This window comes from Pungitius pungitius, chromosome 15 (genome assembly GCF_949316345.1).
Source record: "Pungitius pungitius chromosome 15, fPunPun2.1, whole genome shotgun sequence".
In the NCBI taxonomy this organism is placed as follows: Eukaryota; Metazoa; Chordata; class Actinopteri; order Perciformes; family Gasterosteidae; genus Pungitius; species Pungitius pungitius.
The window spans coordinates 7,048,029-7,062,374 of NC_084914.1; the positions used below are offsets into that span (position 1 = coordinate 7,048,029).

At 43.1% G+C, this 14,346-nt stretch overlaps 3 protein-coding genes across 3 annotated transcripts; all 3 read right to left on the reverse strand.

Annotated features, from left to right (window-relative positions):
* Positions 1–1,305: 1,305 nt before the first annotated feature.
* Positions 1,306–3,596, reverse strand: LOC119209917 (forkhead box C1-A). The gene has a single exon (XM_037459561.2). It carries the CDS (start codon positions 3,199–3,201, stop codon positions 1,780–1,782), a length of 1,422 nt encoding a protein of 473 aa, XP_037315458.2. The 5' UTR covers positions 3,202–3,596; the 3' UTR covers positions 1,306–1,779.
* Positions 3,597–6,716: 3,120 nt separating this feature from the next.
* On the reverse strand, positions 6,717–9,614 carry LOC119209444 (forkhead box protein F2-like). The gene is made up of 2 exons (XM_037458812.2): positions 8,383–9,614; positions 6,717–7,216 (listed from the first exon to the last, which is right to left on the reverse strand). The coding sequence occupies exons 1-2, from the start codon at positions 9,329–9,331 to the stop codon at positions 7,035–7,037; spliced, it is 1,131 nt and encodes a 376-aa protein (XP_037314709.2). The 5' UTR covers positions 9,332–9,614; the 3' UTR covers positions 6,717–7,034.
* Positions 9,615–10,236: 622 nt separating this feature from the next.
* On the reverse strand, positions 10,237–12,010 carry LOC119209874 (forkhead box protein Q1-like). The gene has a single exon (XM_062557728.1). The coding sequence runs from the start codon at positions 11,854–11,856 to the stop codon at positions 11,047–11,049; it is 810 nt and encodes a 269-aa protein (XP_062413712.1). The 5' UTR covers positions 11,857–12,010; the 3' UTR covers positions 10,237–11,046.
* Positions 12,011–14,346: the final 2,336 nt, after the last annotated feature.

The window sequence follows — 14,346 nt, forward strand, 5'->3', positions numbered from 1 at the left end:
CATGGCACTCTGTTTCTGTTGAAAGGTAGAAAAAAGATGCACGAGGTATTTATATTGTTGTCAAAAAAATCGATAGAAATTTATGCTCATCCCTTGGGAATGTAAAAGTGCAAACTATTGACGTGTATAATTGTTATTAGGATGTGTATAATTAGTATTATGATGATTTTCATCATCATATTTTTACACTTTAGTATCAACACTCATAATATTATTATCATTATTACGAGTAGCGGTAATTTTATTGTCATAATTTTATTATAGCTAAAATAATATAAATAAATATGATTCACATGGTCATTTTACGGTCTGCAGCCACCCGTAATCTTGGGCATATCTCACGCAACAAGCAAAACTATTTCAATATATTTAATCATTGTATTGTGTTGTAATGTTTGCTTGATACATATTTGAGAGAATTGAAACATAAATAGAAAATATTAATTAAAAACCTACTTTGATCGTCGGGACAATATAAGTGTTTAACAATTGTCGTTAATATACACACGGCTCGAAATGAATGCCTATTTCAAAATAATGAATGGGTTTCCATTTAACGTTATGAAGATAAATAGATTCCCATTCATTACTGTCAGTGAAATAAACAATATTTGAGAGAGGAAACTGCCAAATTAAATAAACATCCATCTGACATTTCGAATAATGGGCCGATTTAATACATACTCCTTCTTGCATTAAATGTCCAACAACAACAACAACAACAAAAAAACACAATGTGTCATGACGCTGACTGTCAGGCCGAAGAGAATTCAACACCAAAACTGAAGTGACAACGGGACTATGTTTGGCATGTGTGGCATGATATTAAGTAACCACTGGTATACGCCAGTAAACACACAGCGCAATCCAGTGTGAAGGCTGGAGAAGGCCTCGGGTCAGCATCATCTCTGTCATCCTTTAAGTCAAACAGTGCCTTTTCAATGTAAAAATGAACAAAATACAGAGTGTTTTTCTCTTTTAACGTGTGTATGTATATATTTTGTCATATTTCTGTAAAGTAAATGATAGGGAAGAATTACAAGTCGTTTTGGTCGATTGTAAAAAAATAACATTTAAAAGCTGTCCAGCAGCTGTTAAACAGGCCAAATGGACTATGAGGAACGCACAGAATCAAATCAATAAAAAAACTAAACTAAATTCCATTCAGATCATTGAGGAGGCATATTTCTTTTGCAAAAAAACTAGCATGAGCCAGACCGAATCTAAAATCCCACTAACTTGAGAGTCTGCAAGAAACGAGGCGTAACTTTAACTCACATAAAATGAAAATTTATTAAACAAACAAACAAATCCTTCAGCATACTTCCCAACAAATGAAGAATCTTTAAAATGATACGGCGATATACACGTTCCTTTTTCTTAATTTTTATATTGGAACAATTGTTTGGACAAGTAAGGCAATTCAATTTAGAAACACTTTTTGGGGTGTTTGGTCCACAATATCTGGCTACATTTTTAGAAATAAATTACTATATGCAATTTACACGTCCATGTCATATCTTTAACATATCACAGAAAGTCACAAAAGCAAAGAGAGACTTACGTGTTATTTGCAGTAACACTGTTGTTTCGAGAGAGAGAGTCTTTTCTGTTTTTTTTGGGGGGGGGGGGTTGTTCTGTCTCATATTAGTCCGTAAGGTGTCGGCAGGACAGCGGGCTTGAGGACGCGTTCGATTTTACTGGAAGAGTTCAAACACCGCGAGGAAAATTACAAGCCTATTCGTTCTTCTATTCGTATTTTTTTTCTTCTTCTTTTGGTCAGAACTTGCTGCAGTCATACACAAACGCCCCCGAAGTGCGATAGATGGGTTGGCTCGGCGGAAACGACATCTGACAGCTGTTATTCCCATTCACCGGTGAATTATTCAAGCCAATTCTTTGGGATTCGAACATCTCTCTGACCGAATGAAAGTTCTGCTGCTGCGCCGGGTACGCTGCGCCCAAGTGGCCCAGGTCTCCGGCCTGATTGAGGTACCACGAGGTCAGCCTCCCTTGGTGGGGGTGGTGCCCCTCCTGCACCGAGTTCAGATTACCGTGGGTCATGGGAGATGAGGTGGTGGTGACCGAGTAGTCTGGCAACGTTTCGTCCACGGAGGTGCTCGGGGCCAAGTGGCTCGATCTGTCCCCGGCGTACAAGCTCATGGCCTGCATGTTGCAGTGGTAGGTGGCGTTGGAGGTAGTGGACATGGCGTTTTGGCTGCACGGCGAGCTATAGACAGACGTCTGATTCGGAGAATAGTTTAAGGACAAAGACGGTGTTATACCCGTCCTGGTGGAGCCGCCGAGGCTGGGGGCCAGCTCGCTGGCACCTTGCGGAGACCCCCGCAGGGAGGTCATGATGTTGTCCACGCTGAAGCCCTGCGTCGGGGCCTGGCCGTGGTGCTGGTGGTGCTCCGAGCTGTCCATGCCGATGGACCTGTTGGAGGGGATGCTGTGGGGGCTCCCGCTGGACATGCTGCTGCTGCTGTCCGGGCTCTCGATTTTGGGCACCGTGCTCAAAGAGGGCGAGTCGGACTGCGGCGGCGTGACCGTCCCGTTCTCGGTCTTAATATCCTGGATCCTCACGGGCTTGGAGCCCTGCACCGGCTGCTCCTGCTCGCGGCCTTGCCCCCTCGGCGGCATATCCTTCTGCAGCCGCTCTTCTTTCTCCTTCACGACGTCCTTCTTTTTGAACCGCCGTCTCCTTCTCAGGAAGCTCCCGTTTTCGAACATGTTGTAAGAGTCCGGGTCCAGGGTCCAGTAGCTGCCCTTGCCGGGCTTTTTATCGTCACGGGGCACCTTGACAAAGCACTCGTTCAGCGACAGATTGTGCCTGATGCTGTTCTGCCAGCCCTGCTTGTTGTCTCTGTAAAAGGGAAACCTCTCCATGATGAACTGGTAAATCCCGTTGAGGGTCACCTTCTTGTCAGGCGAGTTTTGGATAGCCATGGTGATGAGCGCGATGTAGCTATAGGGGGGTTTGACCATATCCTTGGGCTGGGGTTGGGGGGTGTACGGTCCGTACGCCCGAGCCATGCTGGCAGGGTACTGGTCGTGGGCCGCATGGGAGTACATGTTCATGGGCGCGGGCATCCCGGTGTATCCCCCGCCGGCTGCGGCCCGGTAGTAGCTCGGGTCGCCGCCGATGTACGGCACGACGCCCAGGGAGTTGGGACTGGAGACGGAGTAGCGAGCCTGCATTGTCTTCCGGCTCCAAAAATTCCTAAAAATAAAAAAATAAAATAAAATAAAACAGCAGACAGGGAGCTCCGCTTCTTCCTACTCTGAATGCGGAGGCGCTTAAATCACAGTTCCGCACTGCTCAGTTAAAAAGAAGAAGAACAACGAAAAAGGAGAGGAGGAGTGGGGGGGGAGGTGGTGGTAAAAGAAAGCAAGGACTTCAGTGCAACGTGCTGGATCTCAGCCGCGTTCAAGCCGTCCCATCCCCGCGTCTCTGTGAAAGTCAAATTGAAAAAGCTCTGAACTTTGGACATCCGTCACCACACAGGACTTTTTGGGGCAGTTTCTTTCCTCCTTTTTGGTGCCAGCGGAGCTCCTCCCACAGAGAGTGCGCGGGACGTCCAATGGGAGGCGAGGCCGTTCGCAGGGGGAGAGAGAAAAGGGAGCTTCTCGCTTCGCACCGAGGGGCGTTTAAGGAGGGCTGTGGGTAACTGCCAGCCTTCTGCTGCCGAGACCCTCACAAAGTGAGAGACCAACTCACTGTATGCGATCATTATATTCCAACGTTGGAATTTATTTCAAATCTCCCAGAGCACAAAAAAAATCTACGAAAGTCCCGTAGGAAATTACGTATTACCTTTTAAAAATATATATATATACATAAAAAATATACAGGCACTGTTACACCAATTGGTGACGTTTGCTTCCAGTTTTAAGGTCACAATAAATGACTCGGACTCAACACCATGCAGCAGATCACCAGGAGATCAAAGCCGGTCAGAGGCAAGCATCGTGGGCAAGTGGGCGGCGAAGAGAGATCTCATTACAACGGGAATTAAAGGACGGTTTGGGCCGTGAGAGGCCTGAGGTGTGAGAGTTTATTCAACACCAGCGAGCCAAATGGGAAGAGGATGACACCTCACGTGAGAGGGGTTTCGTCAAAAATGTTTTGAATATCTGTTGGGCCTTATCGAGAATGTGTCATCTCACCGTCTCAGGGCTCCTCATTATTCCCACAGAAGGAGCTCCATTCATTAAAAAACAGAAAAAAAACCTCCCCAGGGATTTATTGTGTGTTTAAAGGAATGCCGTATAATTTTTTTATCATGAAGCTGTGGTTTGAAATAAAATGAGATTGTGATCAAAGATAGGCACGAGCCGACCCAGAAGGCCTCTGCGTGGCCTGCTGTAAAGGCGACTGTGCATGAAATTGTTAATGGCCACTGTGAGGCAAAGTTACAGTCCCAATATCGACATAATCCTCTGCAGGTCGTATTAATTAAATATCCGTGCAGTGGCCTGCTGCTCCGCCGGTTTCTCCTTACATGGACCCGGGCATGAACTTTTCCCTCCGCCCCGGGCTGTTTACACGATTCACGACGGGCTTTTTACTTAATACGTGGGCCTGCCCACCCACCTCCTGAAAGATTTTTTTTTTATTTGAGGTATCAACGACTGGAGCAGCGAAGAACACGATGGATTTTTTTTGTCCAATATAATGAAGACACCACCATGGTTCAACAAATCAATTATAGTCTTAATTCTTTTGTTACTCTTACAGTAATATTCCCCCATTGTAAAGTTTTTATTTTCCACAAACAATAGACTAGATACTAAAAAAGAGACAGAATTATTATAACTATTTAGTTCATTATAGATGGTAAATTAGTTGCTTCGAACTAAATAAAAAAAAAATCAATCAATCAAAGAAAAATAGGATGTTGGCTCTCTCTAGTGTTCACAAAGGAAAAGTTCTTAATTGCTACCCACAGCCTACACTGTGATTTGAGGAATTGATATTCTTTATTTGAAAAGCGTCACAACGTCCATTTATAAGACGATTGATTTTTTTTGATTGATTGACTTGTGATTCATTCATTTAAAAAAGCACATGAAACCCCTAGAATAGAGTTAAAGATGTCACTAAAATATCACTAAACCACCCCCATTTGTTTTATTTTATTAAACTGATGTTGGACCGAATAAAAAAAAATAAAAAATGAATCTTGCTTGTAAGCTTTTAAGCGTACATCTATATGTGCGCGCGCACGTGTGTGTGTGTGTGTGTCTGTGTGTGTGTGTGTGTGTGTGTGGCGTTACCATATCTCGCAGTACTATTAGAATATTTATAAGACTCTACTGCCACCTCGTGGTATGTATCAAAATGGCAGTTTAGGGCAGTCTTTTTTAGACTGTCTGATGGACATTATCGATCGTCAATTAAGAATCACGGAGTTCAAGAGAAATATTCCTTTGATAGTGAGATTTATTAATGCATCTTAGAGCAACATAATATCTACAGTATTGGACTGTGGGAGGAAGTCGGAGCACCCGGAGAGAATCCACAGACACGGGGAGAACATGCAAACTCCCCACAGAAGGACCACTGGGGGAGTCGAACCCACGACCTTCTTGCTGTGAGGTGGTAATGCCAACCACCACTACCAATATAAAATATTTATAATTCATATATTTAATTAGAATGTCCTCAAAGACATTTATAGACTTTTTGAAAAACAATTTTCATGAACTGACGAGGTGTTACAATTGTTTTTTTTGTGACATTAAATGTATCAAAGAATGCAGATATACAACGTGATGCAATGCATGAAGATATTTAAGCAACTGAATGATGTTTTGTCTCCACATGTTCTATTGTTCACACAAATGTTACTTGAATGAGCGACACTTCCTTTGATGCTTTTCTCATGTGTAAATCATGTGACCTCCTTAAACGTAGTTCCACAGTGCGCAGAAATACAAAGCAAGGAAGTAAGTTCTGAAAGTTCTATGTTCTATGTCATTTTTTCGGATTAGGATTAGGGTATATTTTGGGTATATTTATTAATATTTATTACAAGTTCCATGCAATTACTAACACTATGGGGCGCTGATTAAGCTGTCATTCTTGTAAAAGATTTGGCAATCCAATCAGTACAATGTAAGTAAGGGTCAAAAGAGTTGCCATTCCTGTGAGCAGTCCTATAAACGGACAAGTCTGCATAACACGTTGATTTTTTCAGCAGGATGAAGACATGAAAACGTTTTTTCCCCATTCCGACGTATGTCACCACGAGGTGGCGCTACAGTCACGTGAAAACCAACAGAACGACACCACACCGATTGGTTTTATCTTAACTTCCAGGTCAGAGTTGGTTATAAAATGTTTTGCCTTCTTCATTTCGGTTTAGTTATAAATATAATAACACGCATCACTTTATAACAACATAGATAGGTTTTTTAAAACGTTCATTCAACTTTAAATATTGTTTGTGTGTAAATGATTATTATTAATAACTTCACTATCGTCTTTTTACAACAAAAAATATAGTGTTGATAAAAAAAAACACCTCATCCTTATTGATGTAATAAACTGATGATAAACCTTTTGATTTTTCTTCAAGGCATATTTTGTAAAACCAATAAGAAAATTGATTTTTTTTTGTCGCAAAGGAAATGTGATTTTGGATACATATTATATACACAGTAGTTAATGAAAAACAATATAAAACATATTTTTATTGCTAAAACACCTGCAAATCATCCTTAAAAAATACACCTCTTTAATGGCCAAATGCAAGAAATCAGCAACAATCTCAGAGACTTCAGGAATACGAAATGAGTATAAAAATGAATTCAAAATATACGTATTTTTTTGCGTAACTGTTGATGTTGCTCATTCATATAAGTTAGTATCATCTCCTCACAATAAACAGTTCAAAAAACGTTCACTGCAATTGACTCTACGGGAAAACACAATTGCCATTTTCACAAGTCGCCAAATATTCTGTTAAAATGACTCCACCCGAGGGCCACGTTTAGCAGAAGAAGTCGGTTCTGTCCCTGCTGTTGCGTCACATTACGCATGGCTTTACGTCCTGATAGACACTTTGGTGGTGGTGGTGGTGGTGGTGCAGCTGGTGATAGTACGATGCTCCGGTGCCGGGGTGGAGGGAAGAGATGCCATTTAGGTTCAAAACCAAGTCCTTCCTTTCACTCACAGGAGCGGAGTGGCCGCAGTATCGAGACAGTCCCCCTGCAAACACACACATCACGTCAAATCATTTCCTTTAATCCAACTGGACTATTTTCACTCAGACAGCTGGATGGCAAAAACATTTTTTAATTAAAAAATAGTTTTTTAAATAATTATAAATGCAAGTTTCCGGTCATGGCCATTTAAAGACTGTTTTGAATGTCTAATTAATAATGTAGTGTGAATGCATACAGGCTGGTAAAATAATACTGATTGAAATTGCTGAACAGTAATCAATTCAGTTTTCCGTTTCAACTGCTAAAAATAGTGATTGAAAATAGTTTTTTGCACAGATAGAATGAAGCCTCTATTGAGAGAGAAGATCTTCCTTATTAACCAAAATAAAGTGGAGGATATTTCACTCTTGCCGAATGGAATTCGCAACACTGTTTGTTCTTAACAGCTTAGATGTATTACATTAAAGAGTAAATTGCTTAACAAATAAAAAAAACCTTCACCTGACCTCCCCATCTGGAGATCAATAAAGTCTTACGCACTAACAACAACAAAGGGTTCCCCTGTTTGTTCGCCTCCAATGACAATGAAAAAAACAATTAGGGATATCCTTTACTTGGATTATGCTGATTATCATTCATGTTTAAGGCCTGGAGCTACAGTGAAATCAATAAACTATTATTGTCGTATTTTTTGATGAACATTGTTCGTGACGGCGTGTTTAATGTCATGTTTGTTTGTTTGTTGCTTTGTCATAGACTCTTTGTTTTTATTTCGTTATTTATCCTTTTTTTTACCTTAAACATCAATGAGGCCTTAAAAAAAAGCCTAAGTGAAAATGAAATAACATGTAACAGGTGGCAACAGAAAATTATGCACATTAACACTGAAAAATTCAACGGTCTAAATGTGCAACGGTACAACCTGAGTGTATGTTTTAATTACAACTGTTTGCCCTGGTCACAAACTTGTGATTTTATTTGTTTTGCTACACTGCATCGATCAAATTGTCTGATGCAACTTAATTTAATACGAAATGCATTGTGAACATCAAAGCTCTATTGGCAATTACAGTGTCCAATGTATATTATGGCTGACAATTGTGCTTCCTTCTACTTAATACCTCACTAGAGTTTGTATATAGACTTGAATTCCCTTCCTCAGCCCTCATCGTGGCACACACGTGTCAGGATGCCATGTCAGCGCTGTACCTGAGATCTCCGAGGAGTCCCGCGCGTTATGGTGCAGAAAGCCTTGATCCAGGGAGTACGAGGGCATCCCCGCGTGCAGAGCGGAAGAAGCGCCACAGCCTGTTGCCAGCGACTGCTGTTTGACATACGAAGACACACCGGGTGAGCTCCAGTGCGAGGACGCGTTTGCATACGGAGACTGACAGTCCAGAGGGCCTGCCATCGGCGGGGAGGACTGCAGCGGGCTGCAGCTGCTGTCCGGGCAGTAGTCCGCGTTGGAGGCCACCTGACACGCGGCCATCATGTGCGATGACCCGGAGCCCGACGACATGTGTGAGACGTGAAGCCCTCCCCCGTGGCCCTCGTGGCCAGCTGGCACCGCGGTGCCCATCAGGTCCACGCTGTAGCCGTTGTGGCTCGCCGGGGAGCCCGAAGGTGTTTGGAAATCAAAGCTCTGCGGCAGCATGGACGCGCCGAAGCCGATGCCGTTCATCATCCTGTACATCGGCTTCATGGCCTGGCATTTCCTACGGAACCCCCGCGGCCTGCGACGAAAGGAGCCCTCCTCGAACATGAACTCACTACTCGGGTCGATGGTCCAATAGTGTCCTTTGCCGGGTCTACCGAGGCCCTTGGGCAGCTTGATGAAACACTCGTTCAGAGACAGGTTGTGTCTCACGGAGTTTTTCCATCCCTGGTACGATCCCCGGAAGAAAGGAAAGCGGACCTGCAGGAACTGATAGATTTCACTCAAAGTCAGCCTTTTGGTGGGCGAACTTTGAATCGCCATGACAATGAGGGCGATGTACGAGTAGGGAGGCTTTTCGGGACGCCTCAAGCCGGAATTTCCCTTTTTCCATTTGGGTGACGCGCTGTGCGCGCTCTCCATCACTGGCTGTGCGCTCGGCGGAGCTGCGTTCAGAGCAGAATTAGATGGATCCAAACGGTGCTTTGAGGTCTCGGTGGTCATGGTTGCGCCTCTTCTCTCGTTTTATGTTAATCCGTTGCCTGTTGCCGGTCTTTATAACACTCGATCAACTAACGTTTCGTGGATATATAAACCATTAAAAGGCTAATGTCCCTCTGCGTTCATAAGCGGGGAAATCAAGAAGCGCCATCCGCTGTTCTCTCCGCGTCTCTCTCACTGTCCATGGCTGGCAATAGTCCCACAAGAGAGGGGAAATACAGCTCCTCCACTTGCGCATATCCAACCAACACAACTCGACCACCTATCAATTTCTAAATCTCTCTCTCTGCCCCTTCACCACCCCCCCCCCCCCCCCCCAAAAAAAAATCCCTCCAAGAAATCGCCAGGAACTACCTCCCCATTTGGCCAGGATCCAGACTAGAAGCCGGACACAGCGCAGTGGAGTGAAACAAATCTCCTCCCACGACTCACTTTCCAAAACACCTCCGAATTCATTTATCAGGCTCATATTCGGCAACGAGGATCCCTCAAAACGCTAATGAATAAAAAGACACTCTTCGAATGATTCATTTTGTCCTCTTGTACCTTTTTGTTAAACACATACAATGGCTTCTACAGTGGTTTTAATTTGTTTATGTACACAAAAGTAGCCTATATCAGCAGGTATGGGGGGGGTTCAAGGTTATAAGCTGACATGAGAGGAAGCGCGCTTTTTTCCATCAGAGGGGTCCCATGTACCACACACAGCGCACCAGTGTCATCTTACCTCCTTGAGCCTTTACATCCCTGGAGAAAGGAGTTGGAAAAAAGACAATTCAGATAATTTATAATAATTATATACATAAATGTAAATATGTTCCCATACATGTATTCTGGAACGTTTACTATAAATGTTCTTACAGAGCAAGTCACCAATTCACACAAAAGCAACCAACATCAAACCTGCTGCCCCGCCGCGTCCAGGATACACAGCTACAGTCTAAAAGGAAATTTACTTTCTAGCCTCAGAAGAATAGGCCTAGGAAGACATTTCTTCCTATTGTGGATTCCAGTTGTGTTCGCGCAGGATGCACCGTTTACAAACTCTTTCCTGCGCATGTGGGGAGACTGAGGCGACAGCTATTTGCAGCGCCAGACACAAAACATAAATATTGGATATTGGATAAACTTCACTAAAAAATAATCACTTCTTAGCTCATTTATTTGTGGATCATTCAAACGAGTACTACTCACAAGTAGCGTATATTATATATGTATTTATTTATTGTATTCTCAATGGTTTGGTATTGTTGTAATTGTTATAATAAGCCCGGGGTTCTTCTTAAATAATTAAGGAGAGTCTGACATTTTAACCGTAACAAGCATTTACAACATACTAGGATATACAGGCTTTTAGACAATGCGAGGTTTAGCATGGCCCTTGGAACACAAACTAAATATATTAAATCTGTCCATTTGACTGTCACCAGAAATAATGACTCGCCTTTCTGTTGACAAATAACGCAGAACATCATCAGTGTCTTTTTTTTAATTTCATTTGTTATTTAATGACCGTCAAAGTGCAAATTCTTTTAACACGTTTTCCTAACAACATTAATGGTCAGCCCAGTAACATTTTCCAAAAGTAATATGTATCAAAAACCAAATCTGATAATTACATACAAAAGGTAAAAAAAAACCATTGATGGCACAATACAGTCCAATTTGTGTCCGATTCCCCCGAGGGTCCATCTCCCCGTGCACACTGATTACTCCAATCATCCAATCAAATGGGCGTTTGACACATGCGCAGAAAATGAGTCCACATAACAGGCCGCCTTAAAATACGGAAAGGATGCAGGTGTATTTAAAATAGGCATCATTAGTTCACTGTAGGGCGGCCAGGTGATGGCAGGGTGGACAGGTAAATGCGGATGGCTCGAGTCCCTCTGGAATGGCTTGCTGAGGATGCTGTCTATCGCAAAGGAACTAGTGAACTTGACGCACAAATCCGTCTTGGGGGCGGATGCAGACTGGCGAACGCTCTGCGGCTCCTCGGTGACGTCGGACACCTTTGGCTCCCCGGTGGACTTTTTATCGATGCGTTTTCTCCTGCGCCCGAACACCCCGTCGGCAAACGTGTATTCGCTGTGAGGATTGAGCATCCAGTAATTGTCCTTTCCCCAAGGCCTGGACGCGTCCCGCAGCACTTTGACGAAGCAGTCATTCAGCGACAAGTTGTGCCGAACCGAGTTCCTCCAGCCGGTGTAGCTGCCGCGGAAGAACGGAAACCTCTGCATCAGGTAGTCGTTTATTCCCGCCAAAGTCAAACGTCCAGAGGAAGAGTTCCGGATGGCCATGGCAATGAGAGCGATGTAGGAATACGGGGGTTTGGGTCTCCGTGCGTACGGCTTGGGCTTGGTAACGGCGCACGGTGTAACAGGTGGAGGGCTGGATGTCACGCAGTCCCCATCCGACCCCAGCTCCTCCTCGGCGGAAAGAGGAGAGCGCGCACCCCCCTGCGCGTCACGAGACATCTGGAAACGCTTCACGTCATAGTGGCTTCCGCACAACACCTCTAGCTTCATGCTCTTCGTGAAGAACCTGTCGTCGCCGTATTAAACCTCTGCGATGCGCGCTGCCGCGTAGTGTCCGGATCGATCTCGTGTGCGTCAAGAGGCGCACGGCTTCGGAGTGAATTCGATGTAGTCCTTCGCAGCTCTCATACCTGGAAGAGTGCGGCAGCCCGTCTCACCTATTAATCTGGGTGAGCAGCTGTTTATACGCGGCTCACCTCTGGGCCAACCCAAGAGGGCGGAGCTAAAGCATTTCCAAACATCTGAAGCATCACAAAACATTTTCATGTTATAATATCATGATAAAAGTTTAATGAAAGGCCAACAATTCAATACTTAGCGACGATGATCTTCACTCAGAGCAGCTGTATTATTACTTTCTCACCTGTGAAGTGGGATCTGTCTGACTCTTTCACCTGAGACAACCAGGGGGCGCTGCCTTTGAATTTAAAGGTGTGCCGCCTGCAGGTACAATTTCAGGCAACATATAAGCTGCCCTTTCATACTTGGAATTCTCTGCATTCTAAATAAACTAAAACCACTGGTAGAATCCAAAAGTCTCCGCGTGCCAGTAGGTCTACAACAACAAGAACAATACTTTCTTTTCAAGAAGTCGGCGCAATTATGACAACAACGCAGGTGAACATACCCATTCAATGTACTTTATGTCATGCCCATAAGGTCAGTCTTTCATTATCAGTCAGTGTCGCCCCCCCCCTCAGGTTCGTCCTGCAGTCATGTTGAACTCAACAAACTTTATAATTGGTAGTCTTACTCCCTGCAAATCACAGCGGTTCAATGCTTGTGCTGTCACCAATATGCAAAAAAAGAACAACGTCATGCATCAACTGGAAACCAATGTTGACATTACAACTACTGATACGTTGTTACTGTGACTGTTGGAATAACTTTTCACGCAGGCCGTGAATGTTTGTGTTGGTGTGTGATGTTTTGATTTTTCTGTGACTCCGAATCCAGGGTGAAGTCACTGTTTTGAAAGGTGGCATGTGAAAGACGGAATGCCACAGGCTTACCACACAATGACAGGAGTTTAAATACCTGGTATTCGTTCTGGTCCCTGCGTGTAGCAGCTTGTGAAGCCCGAGTGTGTCAGTGTGTTCTTCCAGTATAAAAGCTTTACAGGTGGAACCACAGGGCAATAAGTGTGCCTCATATGCTGCCAAAGGCCCCCTTTCTAATAAGATCACAAAAGGTGTTGTAACTATTGGCTTCTTTAAACGTTTTAAAAGTGTACTACTATCAATCATTTTTAGAAAGAACCACAATCATTTTTATTGACATTTTATTGACAAGCTGCAGACGTGGTACTTTTTGATTACTTGTTTTTCATTCATTAGCATGTTATCTGCTGACTTTAGGACTCATCAGAAAATGAAAAACCCCAGGCATCAATGGATTGAACATTTAGAAATGCGTTATTGTTCAAAAAACAAAAGAACATAATGCAGTTTTGGCAACCAAAAATAGATCCTGTAAACTCTAAACATTAGTTAAACTTTCATTAGAACAAGACGCTTATAATTCAGTGCAGATACCTGGCAGGCATATTAATCTTAGACAATATATGTATATATTTCTTTTTAGATTTTCTTTCTTTATGTAATATTTTCCTCATACAGTGAGTTCCTGCCATCAATCAGTCACTCTGGATGTTCTTTTTGTCTCACCTCACAGACCAGTGTGGTGAGATTTATGAGTGTGTTAGATAACAGTCAGATAAGACCTTTCAGTTTTAAAGCACACACCATGGCCATGACAATTAAAAACTTCCAATGTGCACCATAACAATGTTGCAATTGAATTATGACATCATCTCTGAGCAGCACTTTGTCCTTGAAAGCTTCAATTTGCTCGTCACATTAGAACACATCAACACATTTCAAATGCCAATGTAGTTATGAGTGCTGTACAGTCACTGCAGCTCTGGCCTTGGCCTTTGGGGATCACTTGTTGATGCGTTGGATTGAGGAACACTGGCCACAGTCAGACTGGGGCCCCATTGCTCATGAAAGACTGAGCCTGTGATTTCTAATACAAATCCTCTGTCTGGTTGACCAGTTTAAGAGTGTGCGGTGAGACTATGACGCACTGATGACAGGCCGTTGGCATACAGCCCTCAAAACCGTCCCAATATATTCTGCCTTTCAGGTATCCCCACAGGATCCCCAAGTCCCCATTAATACGTTGATTTAATAAAAAATGAGCTAAGTTTAGTAGATAGAGACATGGTTGTGGTTTCTTATTAGCTGGATTATGTTTTCTTAACACTAAGCAAAGGGTGTATATTAACAACAAGTCAAATCAGTAGGAAAGGATACATTTATTATCCTATTGAACATGAACATTTTTGTAATAAAAATATAGCTGGGGATCCTGGTCAGTAAATCAATGTTTATTTCAGTATTTCTTTCTAAATATATTTAGAAGTAACACTTAATTGTGTTACAAAGCAAACAGGTTATGCTCCTTTTTAATAACATG